The sequence below is a fragment of the Aedes aegypti genome, chromosome 1 (genome assembly GCF_002204515.2).
Source record: "Aedes aegypti strain LVP_AGWG chromosome 1, AaegL5.0 Primary Assembly, whole genome shotgun sequence".
In the NCBI taxonomy this organism is placed as follows: domain Eukaryota; kingdom Metazoa; phylum Arthropoda; class Insecta; order Diptera; family Culicidae; genus Aedes; species Aedes aegypti.
In genome coordinates, this window is record NC_035107.1 from 218,422,645 (window position 1) to 218,449,969 (window position 27,325).

The following is a 27,325-nucleotide window of genomic DNA, read 5'->3' on the forward strand; positions in this document are numbered from 1 at the left end:
CCGCGGGAGTACCTCAAGGTTCAATCTTGGGCCCGCTGTTATGGAATGCGATGTACGATGACGTACTGAGGCTGCCCCTCCCGACGGGTGTTAAGATTGTTGGCTTCGCCGACGATATCACCCTAGTGGTCTATGGTGAATCGATGGAGGAAGTAGAGTTGACAGCAGCGCACTCTATTTCCCTGGTTGAGGAATGGATGAAATCTAGGAAACTAGGACTGGCCCGTCACAAGACTGAGGTGGTGGTGGTCAACAACCGCAAGTCCGAGCAACGGGCGCTTATCTCGGTAGGTGATTGCACCATAGAGTCCAAACGATCCCTTAGGCATCTTGGGGTAATGATCGATGACAAGCTGAGCTTCGCTAGCCACGTTGAATATGCCTGTAAAAGGGCATCTACGGCTATAGCGGCGCTTTCGAGGATGATGTCTAACAGCTCTGCTGTAATTGCCAGCAAACGCAAGCTGCTGGCAAGCGTGGCGCTATCCATACTAAGGTATGGAGGACCAATCTGGTCAAAAGCGCTTAGAACAAGAAGAAACCTAAAGCGGTTGGAAAGCACGTACAGGATAATGTGCTTAAGAGTAGCAAGTGCATACCGGACGGTATCTAAAGAGGCCGTGTGCATCATAGCCGGGATGACGCCCATCGGGCTCATCATCAAGGAAGATGTTCAATGCTTCAACCAAAGGGGTACCAGAGGAGTCCGCGACACGTGTAAAGAGGAAACGCTCAGAAGCTGGCAGCAGGAATGGGATAACTCCACTAAGGGTAGATGGACCCATCGGCTAATACCAAATGTGTCAGATTGGTATGGTAGAAGGCATGGGGAAGTGAACTTCCACCTGACGCAGTTTCTGTCAGGACATGGTTGCTATAGACAGTACCTGCATAGGTTCGGGCACTCAGAATCTCCTGCGTGCCCCAATTGTGCTGGTGTAGAGGAAACAGCGGAGCATGTCGTGTTCGATTGCCCCCGTTTCACTGTTGTGAGAGGTCGCATGCTCACTACATGCGGAGGGGACACGTCCCCCGACAATATTATAGAGAGAATGTGTGCGGATGCCGAGTGCTGGAATGCAGTAACTACGGCTGTCACTCACATTATGTTAGAATTGCAGCGTCTATGGCGCGCCGACCAAGAGTTGGCTGCAGAGGATTAGCCCTGCCGAGGCTGGTCCCTTGTAACATTGTTTAAGTCGGCTAGGAGAAGCAGTTTGCCTAGGCTACTTCTGCTACACGTGTTGTGCTATATGCACTGGTCCCTTCCCGAAGAAATACCGTAAGGTGGTTCCGGGGAGATGAGGGTCTGAGTCCAAGGGTCATGTCGATGCACTGTTCACCACTTGAGCAATTCTAAATGAATTGCTCATGCACAGTGCATAGGCTGGTTTTAGCGGGTCGTCGTTGGTGCGTCATCCCCGCATTCCCTGAGTTATCTTCTCAGGGGATCTGTTTGCAGATTTCCCCCTTGTAAAAAACAAAAAAAAAAAAAAAAATGAATTGCTCAAGCACAGTGCATAGGTTGGTTTTAGCGGGTCGTCGTTGGTGCGTCATCCCCGCATTCCCTGAGTTATCTTCTCAGGGGATCTGTTTGCAGATTTCCCCCTTGTAAAAAACAAAAAAAAACAAAAAAAAGGCATAACGGAGCCGAATTCAATGTATTTCTCGCATAAATTGTGATCTCGCCCTAAAAGCCATTGGTAACCGAGTGTGTAGCTTGTTGTTACCGAGCAAACGAAAAGATTTACGCGTCATTCAACAATGCTACGATGAAGAGAAGATCCTAGTCTATCTCCCAGTGATGATAGCTTTCATCCTGATCTATTCATTTGCTTAAAAACAAGGAGCTTAGAAACAATTGTGTACTGGAGTTCTTGTTTACATAAATTACCCGATTTTGTCAGCCCCCTTTTCAAAACGCTTTTCAGCACAACAAGTTATTGGAATTCTTTCTTCTCTATGTTATACATTAGAGTGATGCAAATTATGAAATTTTGGCTCCCATACGCCATTATGGTAAATAGCAGCCTCCCAAAGCTTGAAATTATTCGGTAGAAATTTGGCAAAAACTGAACAAACTCCTCTCATGTGAAACTCTTCCAGCTACAACTTTGCCGAAGATCACATTTTGATTGGACGCCCGGAAAAGTTGTTATCCATCATCATAAAGTTGGTTTGCCTTCAGTAAGCTTTACCAACTGTTCGGCAGGCAACAGTGGTGCTCATGGCGGGAAGAATAGCCAGGGTGTCTACTACATGGAAAAACCTGGAATTATCAGGGAATTTGAATTACAATCAGGGAAAATATTTTGAGGCAGTAATTCATGGTAGAATATGTTCACTTCAAAGGATTTTTGCGTTAAAATCCAGAGATTACCATTACTTTCCAGAATACTCTCTTCAATAAAAAAAAGTTTGGCTACGCCGCTATCATAACGTTACTTGAGTTATTCAGTGAGGATCATTTCAGATATGGAACTTTATCGCCTTATCTAAACATCAAATATCTTCAGGTATATTTGATCAGTATTGCATTCACATATCTAGGGCTGAGGGCAGGGTTTTTTTTTCAGATATCGTCAACGTACCAGTATCCGCTCATGTTCCAGTAGCCCGCTCACGAGTTGAAAAAGTAAGGTAATTTGAGTAAATACACAAAAAAATGTCCACAGTGTGATTCAACTTTCGATTTGAACCGTATAGCGATTATAGTTTTCAAATTTCCTTTGTGTAAACTTATCTTTTTTCAGTATGAGCGGGCTATTGGAACATGAGCGGATACTGGTGCACTGATGGTACTTGGTCGCTATTTTTATTCAAATCTCTAATAAGTCTCTATTTATGATGAAAGGTCCCTATTTTAACCAATATGGTCTCTTAAGGATCGTTTTCCATATCTTGCTTGTAGTGAATTCTGATGCAATATTCTATAAGGCCTCGAGAAACTTTCAGAGCCTGTGTTACGAGACTATTCAACTAATTCTTTCAGAAATTCTTCACATGTTTCTAGAGAAAATGTTCCAAGAATTTTCCTTATGTTTTCTCCAGATATTTCATCTGGAATACTTTCAGGGACTAATGCAGGATTCTCTCTAGGAATTCTTCAAGAGATTCCTCTACCAATTCTACCAACAATTTCGCAAAGGATGCTTAAGGGAATGTCACCAGAATTTGATTCAGGAGATCCTCGAGCAATTCAACGTTACTACCTCCAGTCATTTCCTTAGAGATTACTTCAATTTTTTTTCCAAAGACTATTCTAGGTCTTCCTCGCGATATTTTTTCAATAATTCTTCAACCGAATTTTTCAGCTGTAACTCTATCAGATCTTCCAAAGATTCCCACAGAATATCTTCCAAGAAGCCCGCAAAGGTTGATTCATAAGCTTTCAGGTTTTTTTTAAAGAATTTCTACGCCATTATGTCCACATTCACTCCAAAGAATTGTTACAAAAAATCCTCGAGTAATTAATCAGTAAATCTATTAAGAACATTTCATATTCGACCTGTGTTTCGTGGTTCAGGTACTCTATTATTTATTTTTGGAATTTCCTCTGCATTTCAACCAAGGATTACAGTTGTTCCAAACATTTCTCAATGAATCAAATAAAAAAATACCATAGAATTCTCACAAGTTCATCTAAGATTCCACATAAGTTACTACTACTACAACTATTATTTCAAGAAATCCTTCGATCATTCCTACCAATTTCTTAGCGATTTCGTTTTTCAAGGAGTTGCTTCACAATTGATCTGTTCTTTTTTTTTTCAATAATTTTAGCAATTTATCTTAAGTTTTGTCAAGAGTTTCTCTAAAATCCTTATTTATCAAGAATGATTTAAGAATTTTCACAAGTTTTTTTAGAGGTTACTCTAATATTTGCTTTGGAAATTCGTCACGAAAAACTTATGGAAAAATGCTGGGCAAAATCTGTGAAAACTTCATTGAGAAATCTCTTAATTTTACAGGAGGAGTTACTGATACTAGAATTTCCTGGATTTCTTGTTACTGTAATTTCCAAAGAGTTATTTCTCAAGATATCCTTAGAGAAATTCGTAGTCAAAATATTAAAGAAATTCGATGGGAAAATCACCGAAAAAAAACCTTGAGCATTAGAGATTTTATTGAAAAATATCTGAAATTATATAGGAAGTAATTCCTAATGGAATCTTCGAGGTAATTCCTGTGATTTTTTTTTTGGAAAAAATCAGGTTGTTATTTAAGATATCCAAAATAAAATTCTTAGCGAAATACTTTAGGAAAATTCTTGAAGTGATTTTATGGGAAATAATTACTAAATGAACACTTGGAGAAAAAATCAAATTTCTCAAATTAAAATATCCATCCATTTATCTAATTTGAAGAAATCTTCAGAGTTATATCTGGATCTTTGGGCAAATACCTGAGATTATTTCTGATGAAATTCCTTGAGAAAATCATTGAAAAGGCAGTAATACAAACACTATTATTTGTCGTAATATCTCGAGGAAGTTCAAACAAAAAAATATTCTCAGAGAAGTGTCAGGTCTGATTCCATATAAAATCAAACTCTTTTCTCCTGGTTCCTGTTAGGTTTCGATTTGTTTTTTGATTATTGTTAGGAGTCTTTTTCAAGCAAGAGGTTTCTAAATTTTCTATTTTCAAAACACTCAGTCCCTACCAGCCATGCTTCATGAACAATTTCTAAAATTATTGGAAAATATTCAATTTCGGAAAACCCGATGCCGAATAAGTTATCTGGAATTTAAACAACTTCGAATTATTTTTTTATAATCATGATTCATTCAGAGCTCTTGAAAGTTTTTGAATTAAATGCAATCAATTAATCATTTACCTTAATCACCATATTTGTAAATGTTATAAAGGTCGGTTTTGATTAAACGGGAACTTTATTATCCGTTTTCTAAACACAATGATAGACAGAACTTTTAAGAACAAAATAAAAAAAAAACACCATCATTATTAAATACAATTCACATGAATATTCGAATTAAGCTTTAATGTTGGTTAGCACATTGCTTTATAATGTCAAGAAGAGTGAATACACTTCAAAACACTTTTTAAAATTGTCATTAGTTTGTTTTGGTCATATAAAATTAGAGTATTTCTTGAACCTGGAACTAATTTATAAAACCTGGAAAAAACCTGGTAATATCAGGGAATTTCATTTCGGTAAACGAGTAGACACCCTGATAGCTCAAAGTAATCCAGGCTACTATGTTCTCCAGTAAAAAAGCAGTGTTGCTTTGAAAGTAATTGAATGATCATCTCAGCATGGTTTAGACCATCTACTTTTATGCCGTCTTCATTTGTACAATCATATTGGTGGTGGTGCGGTTACTTTGATGGTGGCGTAAATTCAGTGAATTGAGTATAGTGAGCATGATTATTTTCGTCCCTGGTTTAGACTTTGGAATCAAGAATAACAAAATATCCTTACGTCCCAACAAAATTTGGTTTTCGGCAAAGTAGCTGGGAACATTTTACATCGGAAAAGTGTGTTCACTTTTTCATTTATTATTATGACGAGCAGATAGAGGGACTGCACACGAAAGATTTGCCTTTTCCATATAAACTTCGAATGGCGTGTGCACAACTAAATTTCTTCCAAATCACTTCAAATTGTAGGAGAAAGATTTTCATCATAATTGACACCGTTTAAGCATAGGCGAGCAAAAACTTCAAAATTTTCATCAGTCTATTATACATATTCATAATAGGTTTAGCTGAGTTGAAAAAGATTAAAAACAAAAAAAAACATAATGAAACTGTGAGAGCAAAAACTTTTCCACAAAAAGAGGCTGACACTATCGGGTCACAACTGTATTTGGAATAAAGGGTTTAATTTAATACAATTTTAGTTCGAGTTCCTAATTATTGTTTGTTTTGTAATTTTGAATTCTGTCAGGATTTTTTCAGAATGTGCGATTTCCGCCACAGTTTTGTCTACTGCAAATTTTTTTCTCCGATTCATTTCGCAGTTTATTAAAAAGTGCTCCAAGTAATTCATTGTGCACCTCTACTTGAAAATCTTCAATGAATTTTTACCAGTAACTATCCCATGAACAGTAATTCTGTTAAAAATCCTATCAAAAGTTTGTTTACCGAAGTTCATGTTTTGGATGTTTTCGTATTTGTGCGCAGCTATTCAGCAAGACCAAGCTGAGGGTCGTGGGTTCGAATCCCACTGGTCGAGGATCTTTTCGGGTTGGAAATTTTCTCGACTTCCCAGGGCATAGAGTATCTTCGTACCTACCACACGATATGCGCATGCAAAAATGGTCATTGGCACAGTAAGCTCTCAGTTAATAACTGTGGAAGTGCTCATGAGAACACTAAGCTGAGAAGCAGGCTCTGTCCCAGTGGGGACGTAATGCCAGAAAGAAGAATTGGTTTTATAGATTTTTACCTTAAATGTGAAGCATATTTTATCAAACTTTTTTTGTGATCTTATCCACCAAGCAGGCAAAAGAGGACTTAAACTTTCATTTTAGATATATTTTGGTTGAAATTGTACGATTAAATTTAGATTGAACCGATTTCTTAAACATGCTTGCAGTCTCCATACAAAATTATTCGTTTCGCTGATATAGCTTAGCTTAGCTTAGCTTAGCTTAGACTGACTACACATATCAATGGTTGCTATTCCGTGATTGACCGATGTCAGTGAAAATGCACAAAGAATCAACTAGAAGTTCGGCTGGGATTGGCCATAATCTTCTTCAATGTGCATAATTCAGTGCCTCTATACAGGGTCAATAACGGCGCCGGCCACGTCCTTGCAGTCAGGTGGGATTGGGAGAAGGAATGTTAGTGTGTAACCTTTGCTATTTGGAGACCGTGTTTGCCTCTGCATCTCCACAAAGGTTACTGGGAGGGATGTTTGTTAATGGGAAGAATCGTTGGGTCACAGGATTCACTTTGATAAGCGATTAGACCATGATAAATAATGATTTGTGAGATATATACATGCTTATTTGTAAATATAATATTTTCATTTGATATGAACAATTTCTATGTAGTGGAAAATTATGCCGACACTTGAGGTGACGAACCATTCAAAGTTTGTTGAACAAATACCTAAATGTAACATTCCTACAGCTGTCAGGACGAAAGCATGTGTTATTATATTTTTCTTATTTGGAAAGAAACAAAAAACTCGATTGGTTGGAACATCATAGAACACTCTTATTCTTATGCCGACACTTACAGTGGCGAACCATCCAAAGTTTGTTGAATAAAGTAAACCTTTCGCAAGTCTACACTCGTAGTGTCGAACCATTCAAAGTTTTTTTTTAATTACAAAAATAAAGGTAAAAAGGGGTGTTCTGAAAATAAAAAAAAATGTGAAACATAAATAATTCATGAATCAGAGTTTGTGTCGACACTCACAGTGACGAACAAATCATAGTTTGTTGAAAATTCATATTTACGTCCCACAATTGTAACGATTAAATGTGCAGTCATACATATTTTATAGATTAGAAATAGTAGCATGAAACGAGCTCACCAATTGATCCTTTATCCTTCACTGTGCAGCCACAATCCGCTCTCAGCCTCACTCGTTTGCTCGGCTATATAAATACACTCAGAAAACAATAGGCGCGCGACCCGAAAAGGAAAAAAACTTGGCTTTCTTGACGCACTGCCTAGCAGCAAGCGTCAAGGTCAAAGGATCGAAAAGAACTCCAAAATTATTCGTTTCGCTGATATGGCAAAATACAATACTTTTCTAAATCATCAAAAAATAATTTTTACGCATAAAAAGTATTATAAACTTTGATGATAAGTATTGTTATACACATAAAGTTTGAATTCTGCGGCAAATTAATCAAATAAATTGCCTTACAAGCTGTCAAACTTGCATGCAAGTTGGCTGAAATAGTCAATTTGTGCATTTACAACATCCAATATCTCAAAAACTAGACGTGCTATGATATTTCTGTAAAAGGCAATGGATTCAGAAACCCTTAATTAAGTAAATAAATGTATTTTGATGCTGGAGACAAAAACGTGTTCCGCAGTGTTATTGATGTAACAGGAAGTAACGATCACTTACTTTATGAGAATGGGGGTCTTCCTTAGCCGAGTGGTTAGAGTCCGCGGCTACAAAGCAAAGCTATGTTGAATGTGTCTGGGTTCGATTCCCGGTCGGTCCAGGATCTTTTCGTAAAGGAAATTTCCTTCACTTCCCTGGGCATAGAGTATCATCGTACCTGCCACACGATATACGAATGCGAAAATGGTACCTTTGGCAAAGAAAGCTCTCAGTTTATAATTGTGGAAAACAGAGCTGAAAAACAGGTTCTGTCCCAGTGAGGACGTAATGCCAAGAAAAAGAATATAAGATTAGATATTTCATGCGAAAAATAATGTCACCACGGTAACCAAAATAATACCTCAACTATTGGTACACTACTCCTTTAGTTGCAGTATATTTTTAATTTGTGTTCCTATAAATGTGTTGTTTTCGTATGGGATCCACCATTACAGGAACACTTCATTGCAACTATTGCAGTGGCGATTCCCTAACCTCAAATCTACCTGTTTCACGAATAGAAATTCTTGAATTTCAGCAACAAATTTGCATGTAATGAGTAGAGATTAGTTAGAAAAGACGATTTCAATAATTAACTTTTTGATGTTTAATCTAAATTTGTCGAAATAGTCGTTTTTAGAGCCGTATAACAGGTAGAAAGTGAGGTTACGAGGCGCCACTGAACTATTGGTATGTGGGAGAACGTACCTAATTTGCGTTTGAGATGGCATCTGTCCAAATTACTGAAGACAAACTGTAACTTCTGACCAGCGATGTTTTCCCGGAAGGTTGTGTTTAGCAAGAAAAAGAACAAACATGTAGGGAATATTCCACTGCACTGTTAACAAATTAACTTACAATCAACATTTATCACTTGGCTTATCGTTCAGCTTCAATTCGGGGTCGGGCCTCGGGGCCGATACAATAATATCGTAGATTTGAAATTTGATGAAATTTCGGTAAGTTTTTATTACAGTTTACCGCCATTCAATTTTGTTTATGACGCACTGTCAAAAACTGGCCAGTTACCAAACCATCAGTATTTTTACGAATTACTGATGGATTTCGGTGATTTCATTTACCGAACTCATATGGTCTGTTTCAGAGTGTACCACATTTTTTGGGAAAAAAAATCGAAATCCAAATCCAGGAATAATGTTTTGAGTTGGTCTTTTTAAAGTCAAGTACAGTGGGATTCCGTTTTTGGCATGCTCCGTTTTTGGCATGCTCCGATTTTGGCACCCCCCGATTTTGGCAACATTTTTCAATATCATTAAAATTTGTAAATTTTTGTAAATATTATCGTGTCTGTTGCTTAAGTCACTTGAAAAGCATGTCAACTCCACACCGATTACATTCCAGATCTCCATTTTCGTCGATGTTTCCCCAAATCTCACCAACTACTAAGGACTCACGTACGCGCTTATTTACTTCAGAATGTCATACATAGGCAATGTTTCATGAGACCAATAATCTCCACCAGTATCTCAACTTAAGACCATTCTTTTTTCATAGGCATTCATATTGAGTGACCAGCCCACTTGAGTCTACCAGTACACAGTTTGAAGGAAACGTGTAAATTTCTGAGACATATAATGCACATAATCGGAGCGTGGTATAAAATGGACATTTACATGGTATGTCATGTAAACTTCAATTTTATGGCATGTAATCTGGCAGGATTCTATGTGGTTACGTGACATATAACACAAATTTACATGATTCAAGATTTAAATTTACATGACGTGTATACATCGCATAAATAAAGTTTACATGACGTGTAATCTTCATTATTTTTAACTGTGTAGGTGATACAATAAAAAAAACACTGTTCTTCAGATTTGGAACAGCTTGTTCGAACAAAGCACCAGCACCGACATAAGAGCAATGAAAAATCTATGACTCACACAGAGTTACAATCATAAATTTTGTCTCGCTGTCTTTATTATTATGGATTTATATACATTGCGTATGTAAAAACACACCGCAAAAATAGATACAAATATGTACAGCAAAATGTCGTGTATCATAACTTTTTTTATATTTCATTAAATAACATGACATATGCGACTACAGTCCAAACTACAATTTATTTTCAATAATACCATTGGAGCGTGCGATAAATACGACTGAGAGTGTTTTTACTTTTTGTCTGTGGTATTGGTGTGTATATTGATCTTTATGCGTCAACTATTTAAAGCTATGTTCTCTCTTTTCTATAGACTCTATAAGGCGTTAGATTTGTTAAGAGACGATCCAGAATTCTGTACAAGATTGTTAATCAAGGATACGGGTCTCAACATCATCAAAATGTTCCTTACGAGCTGAGTCTATGAGTTTCCTAACTGTACCCTGGAGAATCCTTAAAGGATTCTTCGTTCTTGTGGGACTTTTCAGAAATTTTAACGAATTCATGAGGATATCTGCAGATTCCAAGTGGACACTGAGAGCTTCTTGAGGGATCGTTAGAGTGTATAACTGGTTATGGAGGATTATGTCCAAAATCTGGTGATTCCTAATAAACTCTAGGGCGTTTTGTTAATTTTAAGCGAGATAATGTGAATTTCTAGTAATATTTTTAATATTTTCGGCGAAAGCTTGAGGATTTTGAAAAGGTTCCCAGAGGAATTTGAGGTGTGCTAGTGGTAGCCTAATAATAATAAACTTTTAATTTTTTTCATCGGAGACTTGAGAATTTACGGCAACATCGCAGCGGAATTCCAAGATGTTAACTCATAGCAAAATCCTTAGCAAGATCCTGAGAACTCTATGCGAGATCCTACGGATGCTTGGCAAGATGCTTCAGAGCTCAAACGTTTTTTCTGTAGATTTCTTATGAGAACCTGAAGATTCCTATAAGGTTCTTGAGGTTTCATAACAGGATCCTGTAAATTTCAGTTGATTCCATAAGGCAGGTGTAAAACATATATCAAGCTGAATTAAAAATTATTTCAAGTAAAAATTAAATTCTACACAATTACAAGACATTTATGCATCTTTTCATGTTTATGTTTGCCCTTTTGAATCAGTCAACCATTTTTTATAAAATGCTTTACTTTATCAGAAACATAAATTGAAGAAGCAATTCTAAACTTACCGAATTTTTCAGATTTTATGCTAAAGTCCAAAAGTTTAACTGATTTTAAATGTTCATTTAATTAGAAAAAAAAAGGTCATGCCGTTTTGCAATACCCAGCGCTTTTGATTCGCAAATACGTCTTTAAAAGAAAACATTTTTGTTTTCGTTTTCTCTCATAGTTTTAGGAAAATGTCCAGTTCTTCAATAAAAGTCACTTATGCGATTATTGGTTTTACAAGGCCCTCTTATACAAAAATTATGCATAAAGCTTCTAAAAAATAATTGAAGACGTTGAGGCGTAAAAACGCGACCAGAAAATCGTTTGCCAGATTTAATATTACGGCGCTATAGATTCATAGCATAGTATAACCCTTCGGGAAAATGCTTCGAAGTGAACCTTTTCGAAGTCTCAACGCCTTATGATACCATAAAAATGATGTATTAACATTGTAATGATGCTTTCAAAACCAAAAGTTCAAAAAAAATATTGAAATATGGGTTCCGATTTTGGCACGGTTCCGTTTTTGGCAACTGAAAATTTCAACTTTGTTGCCAAAAACGGAATCCCACTGTACCTACACTAAACAAGTATTAAACAGTCGAAGTTGTTAAATGTATAACATTGGACAACTGTTATATGAATCGTTTCTTACGCGATTGGATTTTATTAAATGAGTCACTGAATCAATCGAAAAAGTCGATTCTGCGTGTGAGTCACCTACGATTCAATCCCATAATAAGACCATTTTGCACATCTCTAGCTCTGTAACTAATTAAATGAAATAAGTATAAATGGCACTACCGCAACTGTAAGAAATATTTCAAGTTACTGCAGTTCTCTACATTCTAAATTCACCTTACATGTAGATTGGTTAATGTACACATATTTTCATTTCTAGCTATTTTTATGATTTATACTTTTGAGTGAAAACAAAATACTTGGATACTTAATAGTTTACAATAATGAACCAAAAAAGAAATGCTGATGAAATATCTTTTTTCTCGGACGATTACCAAAAAATAGATTGAAGAATTGAAAACTCTGATTATTAAAATGTGTGTTTCGACGAAAAATAAAATGTGCAATAGCTCTTTCGACGATTCTTGGATCAGCTTGTCCTATATTGAATTAGCGAAATAGGTTTGAAGCACATATCCATGTGCTCTGGATTATTCCAAGAGAATTCGAGTCTTCAATTTTACCTTCGGTCACTTATAAATGCGTTCAATTCTAATGAGACCCTTCGGCTTCAATCTGTTCGATTGAAACCCCTCCTTTTTGTCTTTGGTCGGATCTGTATCAACAACCCTGTGGTCTAAGCTGTTGGATGTCAGTCGTAAATTTGGTTTTCCCTCAATTATCCAATTTTTTCTCACAGAACCGTTTTCATCAACTGCGGACCCTCTGTCGGACGATAATGCGGAGAAGCGCCAGCCGGTTGCTGTTGTTCCACCGACTATGGATCCACCACCTGTGCATACCAGTAGCAAAGCTCCTGCTCCGCCCAGTAATGGCTCTACCCATGTTTTCAGCACATGGAACGTGTGCGGATGTTCAAACGATTCCGATCGTACGGCTGTTGATGAGTTCCTTCACTCGCATAACGTTTCCGTGGCATGTCTCCAGGAGACCCAGATGCCAACCTGTACGGGCAAAACCCCACACTACACCTGGTACAATGTCAACCGGGCATCGGCATGCAGTGGAGGGAGCGGTGGAACTGCGGTAGTCGTGCGAAACGATCTGGTGCGTGACTGCGAGTTCGAACGGATCTCCGATAGCATATGCAGCGCAAGGCTAAATATTTTTGGCAAACTGCTGGCAATAGTCTCTGTGCACGCTAATATCACAGGGGTCAACGGTGATCTCCCTGATCCAGCGTTTCAAACTCTGGGTAAAGCTATAGCTGCTATGCCTCCACGGAAGCAAGCCAACTTTATAGCCATGGGTGGCTTCAATGCACAGATTGGATTCCAAGATTTGAATTCCCGAATTCGAAACTTGGCCGGGAAGCATCTCTACCATCCGTTCAGTAACGCCAATGGAGAGGGCCTCAAGCTACTGATGAATGAATTTGATTTGCGGATTTGTAACTCTTTCGGCCCTAGTGACACCGTTCAATGTACCTGGAAGTTCGGTGATCAACAGGCGCAGGTTAATTCACTTTCTGCTAATTCAAAAACTATCGGTCGACTTCTAAGGATGTGTTTTCTTCCAGCTTGACCACATCTTAATGCCCTTTATTGAGCGATTCCAACGACCGAAAACGCACTGTGTTGAAGGCATGGATGGATTTTCAGAGCATCGAATGCTTGTGCTGACCGTCAGACACCGTTTGCCAAAGCCGGGCACTGTCCCGAGTGTTCCCGCCAAGAAGCAGGCTCAAAAACGTAGCGCGTCCAATTCAGGTAACTCCAGTTTCCCGACAAAGAACAGTAAGAAGCCGCGTTACACCTTCTAAATTGACAAACAGCAACTTCCCAAACCGTGTACCCAACTTGAATTCGTTCGTTCCGGAGTTGCACTCATCGTACAGAAGACAATGTTTGACCAGCATTTCAATACCCTATCGAAACTGAAAACCTGAAAAAAATAGCTTTTTATTAGCTATTCGAAGGAACTCTTATATAATTGAAAATAGCGGTAGTATCATATTACTACTTTGTAGTACTTCGATTTTCGTTCACAAATGCGCAGTAAATGATACCATTTTAGGGGTGGTATGTAAATGAATCCCACCGATCGATCCAGAGACAATTGGTCCTGAATTTTCATCAGCAATACTCAATTAATTGACCGTTAATTTCGTACTTTCTATTCATTTTCTCTCAGCACAGATGATATAATTTTTCGACATTTCTTGTTCACTACAAATGTAGGTACTATTTCCCCGACAGTGTAATAAAATTGATCTGAATAAAAAGTAGGAGGTTGTGTTCCGTTTTTTAGGCTCCTATTCGAATCAGCTCTTCTTCATATTATGCCAAAGGGTCGCTATGGGCAATTGCTCTTTCAACTGGGGGAGAGCCCATATGGCATAAGGTCGTTTGGCATAACCATTTTGAGTACTGAATGGCCATTTGCCATAGTTGTTGTTCAGCCAAATTATGCTGCAGGCTGTTTTTCATGTTATTCCAAATGGTCTTTGGCCAAACGACTTTATGTCATTCTAAGGAAGAGCTCAATTTAAGTCTTCCTAAGCATTCAAAATCCTGAAAATTGTCTTAGGTAATCAGCCGTGAATCGCAATTCAGTCCCATCTGTAAAAAGTAGGCATTGAAAAAATGGACTGTGAAGTTTCCAAACTCGTTTTTCATACGAATATTCAAAAAAATCCAGAGGATTGGAACATTCTAATGAAATTTTCACAATTTGCTTTTCACGATATCCCTCCCCTTGGTTATGCGACCTTGCCGCGATGGGAGGGCATAATGCATTAGCCCATAAGATGGAAACCAAAGCGTAACCTGTAGTGGTGGTATCACATTTTGGCACTTTTTGCTTAAAGCCGCGTCATAATTCATATGGCATAGATGCAATAATATCTCGGATGTGATCCAACGGACATTCTGCGTCATTGATAGAATTGATGCCCATTTCAAATAATTAATCTATTCGAAGTGGACATTAATACTATTGGTGACGTTCAGTTTGCCTTTTGCTAACCAGAATGATCCGTAGCCACTCTTACTATTAGCTAGCTAGATACATCGTTATCATATACGACGTAGGGAATACATAGGAACTCTTAGGAAAATGACTAGTAGATTCACTGAGTAAAAATAAGTGGCGACAATCTTATTTTAATATGGTTTTTACATTGCCATAATAAGAAATACCTCTTTTGTAACAGCGGTATAAATAATCTAATTCCAGCTTCATTTTCGCAAAATTTACAAGTAGAAAGTAGGCGTTGTGAAGCATTGCATTTGCCACCGAAAAGTGAATCTTGTAGGAGACTGTAATAGAAGCCTAAGGTAACTTTACTCTTCATTATTCACTATAAAAATGACTATGGAAAGTAAGACGCTGAGATCGATCATTACGGTACACTTGCTAGTTTCGAAAAATTGTTGACCAGACAAAGAAAGCGACTTTTTTCTTTAAGGATATATGAACGTAATGACCAATAAATACTTTAAACAACAACAAGTGAAATTAACTAGAACTACTACTAAACAGCCTAATTTTGTTAAAATTTGACGACAATTGACATTTAAGACTCTCATCTTACGTAAAAGACAGGAGTAATCAGAATAGCACTTGAATGACAAATTATTCAAAACCATTTCGACTAGACAGTATTAGTAATGACACTACTACACTACTATTTCAAACAAATTCTGATGGAGCTGCTGATTTTCACAATGCTTCCTTTTCTCAGAAGCAAGGGAATATGGGTACTTTTCAAAAACTACCACGTCACAATACGAATAAAAAACAGTGTTCATGTGGGCGCCATTGCCTAGTCCGTCTGAGTATTGGCCCTGGTAGAGGGGAAACTTGGCAAAAGCCAGACCGAGGGTTCAGCCTTGACAAGTTAAGCTGTCAGGCAGCTCCAACTGAATACCATACAAAAAAAAAAAACAAAAAAAAATAGCTTTTCACGATATTTTTCTGAGAAAAATATAAAGATGATTAAAACACGGTTCATTTTTGTGTTACACGGTGCGGAAATCTGTAGTGGGACTGATATTATCTCATTTGGGCAGCTGCAAGAGCATTGGAAGATATGTTCAAAACTGAACTCAACTCAATTTTGACGAAAATGCGATTCACGGCAGTAATTAATGGATAACCGCTAACTCATGGAAAATTATCAATATTATACTACACAACATCAAACGAGTTGATAGTTATAGATTAGGTCAAATCAGCAACAACAACAACAATCATGTTGTTTACATTGAATATGATTTCTGCACGAAATGAGTAAATCTAGGTATCGTTCAAAATAGAAGTTTATCAGAACACAAAAATTTCAGCAGTGCCGAACAACTTCTTTGACGTTGGTGTAGATTGTTTTAAACATATTTTGTTTTAGTGCTCTAAGACAACACATTGTCTAATTTCGCCCGTTTTGCTCAAAATCTTGAGGAAAAGTAGTAAAACTGGTAAAACGATATATAGAGAAAAACAAATGAGATTTCTTATATTTCAATCAAACCCGGATCAAGAGCTCCTGAAAATTCAAGGTGTGAGGTTTTTGAAAAATACCATTCTTCTGGAGATGCCTCATGGAACTCCTTGCTAAATAGTACTTTGTAAGAAATGCTTTCTGAATAATGACTCGAACGAAATTGTTTTTGGTGATCCAGAAAAGCCATAGAAAGCAGAAATTCTAGAAATTTGACTTGACGGAATGCAGAGCTCGTTGCAATATTCATAGATGATCTTCCTTAGTTCCTTAGATTATTGCTGGAGGCACGACAAATGCAAGAGATTTTCAGTCTCATCGTTATTGAGATTATCAGAATCATCGTGAAGAATTATTGAAAGTACCTATTCTAAAATAGTACATACATTTTATGAAAAAAATCTATGTGATTCCTAAAAAAACGTTCGGCAGTGTTCCTGAAATATTCTCCGTAACTGCAAATGTTATTCTTGGAGAAATTCAAAACGGAATGGATTAACGAAATTGATGGGCCCAATCGCAAAGGGGTGTAAGTGGTCGGGTTTGAGTAAGAAGTAAGATAAACTAAAATTTTACTGTTTCTAATCTTTCCAACGGTATATTTTTTTTTGGCTCACATACAATTTATATGGAATGAAAAATTGCTGAAACATCTTAACGTTCAACGCTCCGTCATCGTTATCATCGTCATCATCGAAACTTCAAAAGCAGTGTTTCTGTTGAAAACTAAAAGTTATTCGATGAAAATGTGTTCACTGTGTTTTGGTTGGAGAATAGAACACAGTAAACACATTTTCGTATAATTTTTTTTTCTTGATTTTGAACGGAAAAAACTGCTTTTGAAAATTTTGAAGTCAATGACGGATCCTACCCCCTTAACAGTCGATATTCTCAATACTAGGGTTATCTAGGAGTATCTGTCAAAGATAAGCAGTGATAAGCATATAGGGCGTAATTAAAAGGTACAAGGTACACCAATCTACTTTTAAGTTCCTTCTTAAGCTTTAGGAATCTAATTTTTCAATGGTAGTTGTACATTACTACATTACAATTTTTAAATATATATTCCTAACACTTAATGTCACCCCCGACGACGGTATCACAAACACGTCAAAGCATTCAATCCATATGTATGAGAAATATCGAAACTGAGCAGAAACTTTTTTTCCGCATTGAAAATCGCGATGGTCAATATAGGGCACCAGAACCATATTCAGCCATATCTTTATCTTCGGTTCCTAAATTGGCCAATCACATTGATTTTTTTTGTGAGGGTGGCCAAATTAGATGTGTGCCCTCACTAATGAACTTCCTTCCCGTGGTGATTGTAGAGATGCAGAGGTATTCTCGGTCTCCAGTAGTAACAATTATTACAGGTATCAGAGGGCCGGCCACATAGGCACGTTCTCCGCCAGTTGAGAGGTTTGTGCCATCGCCATATTTAAGTCTATTTCCGCACCGTTGTGAGAGAAAAGATGGAGTAAATAGGGATAGGGTCCATTGAGAAAGAAAATTGCATTAGCAAAATGAGAGCATGTAGCTCCATACCACAATGGGTTCGAACACCGCCCTAAAAAGGGCACTGCGAAACGTATGAGCGTGAATAGAGCATATAACTCATTACCACAGCGGGTTAAGAATAACAGAATATCCTGTAGATTCAGGTTTTTGATATCATTTTTACTTAACAAGTGTTTACCTAGTAAATGGAATCGCAATTGTGCGAAAACTAGACAGTTACATATCAAATGATATGAAGTTCCATAATCGGAATCACAACTATCACACAAACGAGTCAGCACGCTGAATATTTGCCATGTAATAGTTGAGTCGGCTGTGGAAAGTCAAGGCTCTGGTCAAAAGATTGCAATTCTGATTTAACTGATCTGTTAAAGATCTTGTAATGTGCAATTTTGTTTGCCGACATATTCCAATATTACTTGTGCTGAGTTGCCGCCCAAGAATTACTGAAGCATCACACAGCACTTTGAAATTGGAATATGTAACTGGTTTAGGGCCAATGAAATCATGCGATGATCCATTGCGAGCTAAATCATTAGCCAATGCATTCCCAGCAATGGAAGAATGGTTAGGTACCCATACACGGTTTACGGAGCTGAGAGCTGAATTCAGTTCATCTATTTGAGTTTGACATGCGATAACAAGCCTAGACGTTGAGTTAGCCGAAGCAAAAGCTTTCATAGTAGCCTGATTATTTGACATTTTTTTTACAAACTACCTGGCGTCCACTTTCATTTCACCTTGAAGCGAGTTGTGTGAAAAATTTGCTATAAAGAAAGTGACAAGTAATTGTAAGATCACTCGGTACAAGAACAATTGTGTCCCAAATCACCAGAAGTGGAACATCCAAATCACTAGGATTTCCTATGGACGGAGAGATCCATGAAATTTGGTCACAACCGATTCCCAGTTTGTGGAGTATAAAAATGCATATGTAGCGATGGTTAGATAATGGAATGATTCATTTCTGATAGGGGAAGGGGTGGTAAAATGAACACCTTAAAAATATCATCTTGTTTCTGATAGAAAAACGAGGAATTTGTTTAGTTCTACCCCACAACATCAAAAACAGGGATGTTATCTATAGCAGCGACACGAATAGGGCGATATTCAAAACTGAAAAGGCAATAGATGGCTCTTTTTCAGTGGTAGTAAAAACGAAATCCTGAAGCAAAGAAAGCTCTACGGAAGATGAACTGAACACAAAAAGATATGTATTCACTTTACACTTGATTTCTAATCACTACTTTTTTGATCCAGTTTCCAAATTGCAAATAATTTACGTTTTTCATTATTTTCCATACGTTTTGACAGTTCTCCGACTACCATTCTTCCATGCGCTTGTGCAGAGCTGGTAGTAAGTCACTTTTTAGTGACTTGGTCACTTTTTACGATTTGGTCACTAAAAAGTCACTATTTTAGACAAAAAAGTCACTAAAGTCACTTTTTTCAGGAAATTGGTCACTAAAGTCACTTTTTTCGTAATCTGATGATAATGAAATCTAAGACAGGGATAGCTTTCCAAACATAATCGAAAAGAAATAGATATTTATCATTATCAAGGCAACTATAGTGTGATTTTGAAATCAAAGTGTTAAGATTCTTGACTCAAGTAAAATAGAGACTTCCGACTAACTTTCTGGAAGAATTCAGGTGAATGTAAAAAAAAATGTAAAAATTTCCTGGGAAAAGTTTTGGAGAAGGTTTTGGCAACACTTAGAAAGCGATTTCGGGAAGAAATTTTTGTCCGAAATATTTTGATAAATTTTGACACAAAGCAGGACTAATATCTAATAGACGTGCTGAATAAATTACCAGTGAACTTTCTGCAGTAATCTACGACTATAGAAGGTTAGATACATCGTTATCATATACGACGTAGGGAATACATAGGAACTCTTAGGAAAATGACTAGTAGATTCACTGAGAAGTATTGTGTATTGTAGTATTGTGGCGACAATGTTATTTTAATATGGTTTTTACATTGCCATAATAAGAAATACCTCTTTTGTAACCGCGGTATAAATAATCTAATTCCAGCTTCATTTTCGCAAAATTTACAAGTAGAAAGTAGGTGTTGTGAAGCATTGCATTTGCCACCGAAAAGTGAATCTTGTAGGAAGCCTAAGGTAACTTTACTCTTCAATATTCACTATAAAAATGACTATGGAAAGTAAGACGCTGAGATCGATCATTAGGGTACACTTGCTAGTTTCGAAAAATTGTTGAACAGACAAGGAAAGCGACTTTTTTCTTTAAGGATATATGAACGTAATGACCAATAAATACTTTTAACAACAAAAAATGAAATTAACTAGAACTACTACTAAACAGCCTAATTTTGTTAAGACTTGACGACACTTGACATTTAAGACTCTAATCTTACGTAAAAGACAATAGTATTCAGAATAGCACTTGAATGACAAATTATTCAAAACCATTTCGACTAGACAGTATTAGTAATGCACTACTATTTCAAAAAACGATATTATTCTCAGTCCATATACGAATTGCACATTGGCCAAGGTAGTCTTACTTGGACGTAGTCTAAGACAAACCCAGAAACGTCCAGTCTGTCGTATAGCTTCATATTCACATGTTTTTCGAACAGAAAATTTACCTGCCGACTTCCGCCAGGAGACTAAAGCCCAAAGAAAACCCTGGTTCGACGAAGAGTGCCGACGAGTAACGGAAGCCAAAAATGCCGCCAGATTTAGGATTCTAAAGCACGATTCTGCCCGCAACAGGAAGTTGTTCTCGGAAGCTAGAACCGAAGAAAAACGTGTCCATCGTCGGAAGAAAAATGAACTTAGTCGACTAGAAGACCAAGAAAGTATGGCTATACGGGGTTTTGGACATAGACCTAAACGAATCAAGACAATGACCGGCTCCAACACGCATGCATCCTATATACTGTTTAACTAACACAGCGGAACAAAAATAACCTTTTCGAGTGTCTCATTGATCAAATTTTGTATACTGCTTCGCGACTAAAAACGAACGAACCAACATGCGAACTTCAATTTTTGACCAACTTTGCCGCGTCGCGAGTCACTTCGCTATAGTGCGCATCTATGCCCTCCACCGTGTGCATTGCAATTGAGAACCGAGTTGCGACGCGGCGAAGTTGGTCAAAAATCAAACATCGCACGTTACCCATTTTTCAACGCGAAGCAGTATATCACAAGAGAATTTGAGGTTGCTGAATCCGTTGTTACTATCAGAATATTCCAGGATGCCACAATTTTGTCAAAATTGTATCACATACTCTTATTTCGTCGTCAAAATTGTATCACATACTCTTATCTATGTTTTATTTTATTTTATTGATATACAAGAGGGTCAGGGGCCATGTCTCCAGCATAAGTTAAAAAACTCACACATTCCTACACCGGGTTATAGGAGTTTGGGAAGTAGGCCACGCAACATCTTTGACCAGAAGGTTCTTTATGTTTTGCTTCTTCCTACTCTATACCTATTTCCGCTTCACGCATGAATGATGCAAGCTCATTAGAACATGAAATAGTCATACATATAGCGGTAGTGAAGTGTTTTGCCTAAGGATATTGGAAAGGAGGGATTTTGTGTAGTGTACAATTTTGTACAATGCGCTGTGGAAAAAAAAATAATTATAAGTCAAATAATTAGGTTATCTGATTTACCTTTTAATTAGTAATGATGTTTACTAAACGTGGTACTTATCGTTCCCTTGGCCATTACGCTGCCATGAATCCTATATCATCCTTCCTTTCCGATGAATTATTCCTCGAAGTTATGGCGGGTTAGATTTGAAAGCACGAATAAGGAGAGAAGAAATGTTAGTGATTGTTGCCTGCTTTCTGGCAGTATTGACCTACACTGAAGTCACACAAAATTCGCTCTTTTGATTCCCACGATAACAACTCCCATGCAGCTTCCGAGAAACTCCATGACAATGATACCGTTTTGATTCATATTACGGACACTTAAGGCCTCAGTAAAGTATAACACAGCTTGGACCATACAAAATAAATCATTCTGTATGATTTTTTAGCGTTATCGAGCGTCGAAAGCTCTTAACTTTCGGATGGTGGGTAAAGAATACGCGTCCGCAACTTGAATAATTTTAAATAAATCAAAACGTGTGGCCTTTTCATGATTCTTATTCCGGACGCTCCCTCACTTTTGCCTCATATTCCGGACGCTTTGATTCGAATTACGGACAGCTCATGATAATCATTAATGGAACAGTCAAATTATCAATTGAAATCGTTCAACCACTTAAGAGACGTCTAAGGTAGTTGGGCATTATAAATTTGCAATGATATTTATAGGAAAAACCTAATAAAACGAGCCTTGAAAATGAGAACTTTTGGATGGCGAAAATTGAAACATTTCGTGTGAAATGTTTCCCATACAAACGAGAGTGTCCGGAATTTGAAGCTGTCCGTAATATGAATCAAAACGGTATTTGAATACAACTGATGACAAACAACAGCAAAAATGAATCTGAAGAGCGAAAACCTTGATGTTTCAATGTTGAACAATCCAGCTTTCTTCTTCTTTCTGGCATTACGTCCTCACTGGGACAAAGCCTGCTTCTCAGCTTAGTGCTATTATGAGCAGCTTTATTGCATGTGAATAATTCTTGGTGGTATTCGCACAACGGCCATTCAGAATGTTTCGACGGATGTAGATAAAAGATCATAATAATCAGTGGCGCGGGAAGTGGGTTGGACAGGTAGAACATGTACTACGCACAACAACACCTAGGTAGGACAGCCTATGCATTGTCCTACCTACGATTCAACAAAAAAAAGAACAAGATCAGCAGAAAGTTTGAAAAATGAATTAAACTATTTATCATTTGTTCAATATATCAAAAATAAATGGAGCAGTCCTCTCCAGGATTTCCGAAACAATCAATGGATGGTTTCATAAAAAAAAATCTACGCCCAACCCTGTATATGCAGTGATGGAAAGTGGCGAACGCTTCATCTGAACTGGAACAAAAACAAATCCAAACGCTCCCGAGCGTCAGAGCGCTGGCTTACTCGCATCTGTCGACTCCCGAGTAACTGAAGCTAAAAGTGATTCGCGAACGTGTTCGGAGCTGCTCAGAGTCATATTGTGCTTTTGGGAAAAAAGCTGTTTACCCTCCGAGATTTATGGTTTTTAAGGGCTTTTGACTACAAACTAGTAGTTTACTATCGATATGATGGTTATACAATTAATTTGTCTGTCAAAACCATAATAAATCACACCTTGCTCGGTTACTCGCGAGTAAACGCTCGCGAGCTTGTTGCTACTTCTTTTGACATGTTCTCCCGAGCAGACGGGTGCGGGCTTACTCACACCTAGCCAGATCCCGAGTCTGTGATGTTTGTTATGCGTTGGTATACACTCGTGAGCTGCTTCGTGATGCGAACTTTTCCAGCACTGTGTATATGTACTAAGACGAACTGCCGTGAGCATTCCCGGAATTTATGCTTGAGAAATTTCTGGAACATCCAGATTGAATTACCAGAAGATTCTTGAAGAATATTTGGAAAAAAGTAATGAAGACTAAGACCAGTCGCATCGTTCTACAGACAGTACGAGAGTGATGGTGCTAGCAATTTCTAAACGGGCTATCTCTCTTGATATAATCTATCGAAGCATTGCTACACAAATTAACAGAACTTTTGATTTAATTAAAACTAGTGGTCCCGGCAAACTTCGTCTTGTCATCAAGTAGGCTGTTGAAAAACGCTATGGATCGTCCCATACAAAATGACAGTTCCGTTCACTCTCGTTTTCCCTACTTTTCTGGTGAATATTCTGGGATTTTTTTACATGAAAACACGTCGGAACCCTTGTGGAACAAAACGGAGCAATTATCATTCAAATACGTTGACCCGTTCGTGAGCCATTTCGTGACATACAAACACCACTCCATTTTTATTTATATAGATAGATGATGTGATGAAAAAGAAACAGAATATTGCACTCGTCATAAAGTATTTAGTATGTTCTATTGAATTTCTAACGGATTTGATTAAAAGATGTCAAAAGCAAAAGCAATGTATTTGGTATTATTTCAAAGTTAATAAATTTCAATTTGATTTCGATTCGAATTGATTCAAAAACATCGATGCAAAGGATTCGATTAAATCGGTGAATCGATTCGACAGCTTAAACTGGAATTGATTCAGTAACATCGATGTTAGGGACAAATTTGCCCAACGCTAATACGGTCTAAGTAGACTACAACTTATATATCTAGATATATTTAAAAATCCAAATAATTTCGAAACATGGGGTCTTCGGTAAAGTTGTTTTTGGAAGCGGAGCGCTATCTGATGGTACCTCGTTTAATTCGGAATTTGATCGCTAGGTGGCACTAGTGTGCATGAAACTTTTATTTTTGCTTGGAGTGAAAGAATGGCGTTTTCGACAAAGTTGTTCAGCAACTCAAGGGCTATCATTGTTCGAGCAAGGTGATTCAAAATTTTACCACCAGGCGGCGCTAGTTAGCATGAATCTTTTGTTTTACAGATATCTCAGGAGCGTGACAACTTACACGCAAAAAAATGTGCGGTAAAAACTACCATTTTAGGGGGTTAACCTAAGCGCTCGCACCAGCAATTTTCAGCAGACCAGAAATGCGCTCGATTTTACCGTGTCTGTAGTCGAAATCAGATAGTCAAACGATTCTACCCCATTACCCCGAATACCATTTCCCCGAATGCCATCATCCCGAATTCCATTACCCCGAATTTATAATTATCTTGACATGATGATATTGATGACATTTCCCCATCATATTGGAATTCGGGGTAATGTCATTCGGGGTGATGGGTCGTTCGGGGTTTTGTAATTCGGGGTAATGGCGTTCGGGTTAATAGCATTCGGGGTAATCAGATTCGGGGTAATGGGGTAGAATCAGTCAAACATGGTTTCTGTCAAATGTACCGGCAATGTGGTGGGAGGTACTATAAATATAGCAATTTGTTCTGAAATTCCATGGTAATTTTAAGAATGGGCGTAGTCAGTTAAAACTATTATTTTACTGCAGAATTTTTTTCCCGTGTAGGAAGATGGCGTCTTCGGTAAAGTTTTTCAGTAGCTTAAGGACTATCATTATTTTAGTCAATCTGCAATTTAAAGGCCTACATTAATATAGCTCGTTCAGCTACTGAACAACTCTTCCGAAGACGTCATCTTTCTGAATGGTCAGGCTCCTGAGATTTTTGCAAAACAAAACTTGCATGCACACTAGCGTTGCCTGGTGGCGGAATTTCGAAACTGAATAATCACCGCATATCAGCCCTTGATCTCTTAAACAACTTTGTCGAAGACGGTTTTTCTATATTTACTGTAGATCGCGAGGTATATCATGCTGAACATGAAAAACAAAGGGTGTTGTACAAAGTACAACGCGTTACAAAAATTCGCGCGACTTCCGAGAGGTTAAACCTTACAAACAGATTTCTGTAGTAAATTATATAAGCTAGCAAACTTGCATGCAAGTTGGTCTTTCAATCGATAAATAATGTAAACTCAAAAATTAACATCCCACAAACCAGACAATGACATTTTTTATACGGCTATTGATTCAGCGACCTCAAATTCAGTAAATAGCGATATTTTAGTGCCTGAGACAAAAACTTGTTCCGCTGTGTAATCGACTTAACACTTAGTAACCCAAATCTTGTATTTTCAGGCGCATTCGTTGCAACCAGGCTAGATCTGCATGCCGAGAAGAAAAAGAAACAGGCGGAGGCCAAGCAACCACCTGCAGCTGCAATCGTTATCGAGGACGAGGACGAGGTGGTCGTTGTGCCGTCGGATAATTCACCGGACAAGAAGCAGAATCAGAAAGGCCAAAACCTGAAACAGGGTCCATCACCCATTAAGCAACAACAGCAACAGGGACAAAGGCAAAAGCAACAACATCAACAGCAGCAACAGAGACAACAGCAGCAAAGGTCCGGAGGCAATCGAAATCGTAACTCCAATTCCTTCGGTGACGATGGTCCTCCGCATCGCCATCAGCAGCAGCGTAACCAGATGAACCCTTGGCAGAACAACAACCAAGGCCCAATCTGGAACGATCAATTCCAGCGGCGCGATCAATTCCCGCACAACGATGAGTTCAACTTCCAACGAAACCAAAATCCGTTCATGCAGGGCGATCGCTTCAATCCGGATGGTGGTCCGTTCGATCGCTTCGGCAATCAGGGTCCAAACAGGAACATGAATATGAACGAGTTCGAGCAGATGATGATGGCGCAGCAATTCGACAATTTCAACCTGAACAGCAACAATGGCTTCATCCGTGGCAATCCGATGGATTCCGATGACCCTCCGTTGGGACGTCCCTGGGGCCAAAACCAACAGAATTTCGATCGCTTCAGTCCACCAGGACGACGTTCGCCGTTTAACCGTGAATTCCCCGATGACCACGATCAAGATTTCGACAGGGATTCACCCGGTATCCCATCGAACATTCCGGAAGAAGACATCGATGAGTACATCTTGCGCAAGCAGGAAGCCATCAAGCGTCGGCTGGAGCAGCTGGATAGGCAGTTGATCACCTCGGTGGAAACTTCCCGTCAGCGCGACTTTCAACGTGCGGCCCGGCATCGCCAGGGAACCGTCTTCAGCGATAATGGCGATGTGCATTACGTTCCGAATCCAGCGGCAGTTGCCCGGAACCGTGGTCGTGGTGGCCGCGGTGGCAATTTCGGCGGTGGTCGGAGAGGCGGCGGCAAAGGTGGGGATGCTGCCGAAGGACCCTCCAGAGGTCGGGGACGCCGTGACCGCAATGAACTGATGAAAAATCGAGCCAGAGATCCATTTGCCGATGTAGACATCGTACCTATCATCCGGATATCGGAGGACCGATCGCCATCGCCGAAGCGAAGCCGTGAGGATGAGTTCGACGCAGCACAGTTCAACGCTGCATGGAACTAGGTTAGAAGAGGGCACTCATCTCGGACGGTACTCGAAAGGGACGAGTACCGCTTTAATTACAATGTGTGTTTTACCATTATGGACATTGCAATGATGGTATTGACTTTAAAGTACGATTGAAATTCGATATGTATTATTTAACTCAGTGGTAAACATCCATACTTACATATAAAGAAAAACCTAGTAAATTATCTAGCTCGTGTATTATTTTTAGAGAATGTCCTTCAAATTCGCACGAGAATAATATAATTACTAATGGGCAACTCAAAATTCTGGGCAGCCTCAACGTTTTGAACTGAAATTAAATTGATTGTTGGTTGAGACAAGATTACGGAACAGAGGAAAGCAGCAGGGTCGTTAGTAGGTCGCATTTAACTCGAGAGCGGTTCCGTTCGGTAATCGTTAGCGGCACCTCGCTCGACCTGTGTATGCAAAGCGAGCTTTTTTCAAGGTATGTGTACTCAGTACATGCATGCGACCGATCTTGGGTTAAAGGGCTTGTAGTAGCTCTCTATTTAGAGACTTGTTTTCTATAAAATTAAATTAATTAACTAATTACTCTTTACCACGCGAAAGATAAATAAATTAAGGGTGAAATTATGGAAAAAA

General features: G+C 38.3%; 1 protein-coding gene across 1 annotated transcript in view; it reads left to right on the forward strand.

The window, feature by feature from the left end:
* The window catches only part of LOC5574048, an 81,125-nt gene extending 54,218 nt beyond the window's left edge, over nucleotides 1-26,907 (forward strand). Inside the window, exon 9 of the mRNA XM_021857592.1 lies at nucleotides 25,464-26,907. Within this exon, the coding sequence (XP_021713284.1) occupies nucleotides 25,464-26,716 (1,253 nt within the window). The 3' untranslated portion in view covers nucleotides 26,717-26,907. The remainder of the gene's footprint in view (nucleotides 1-25,463) is intronic.
* Nucleotides 26,908-27,325: the final 418 nt, after the last annotated feature.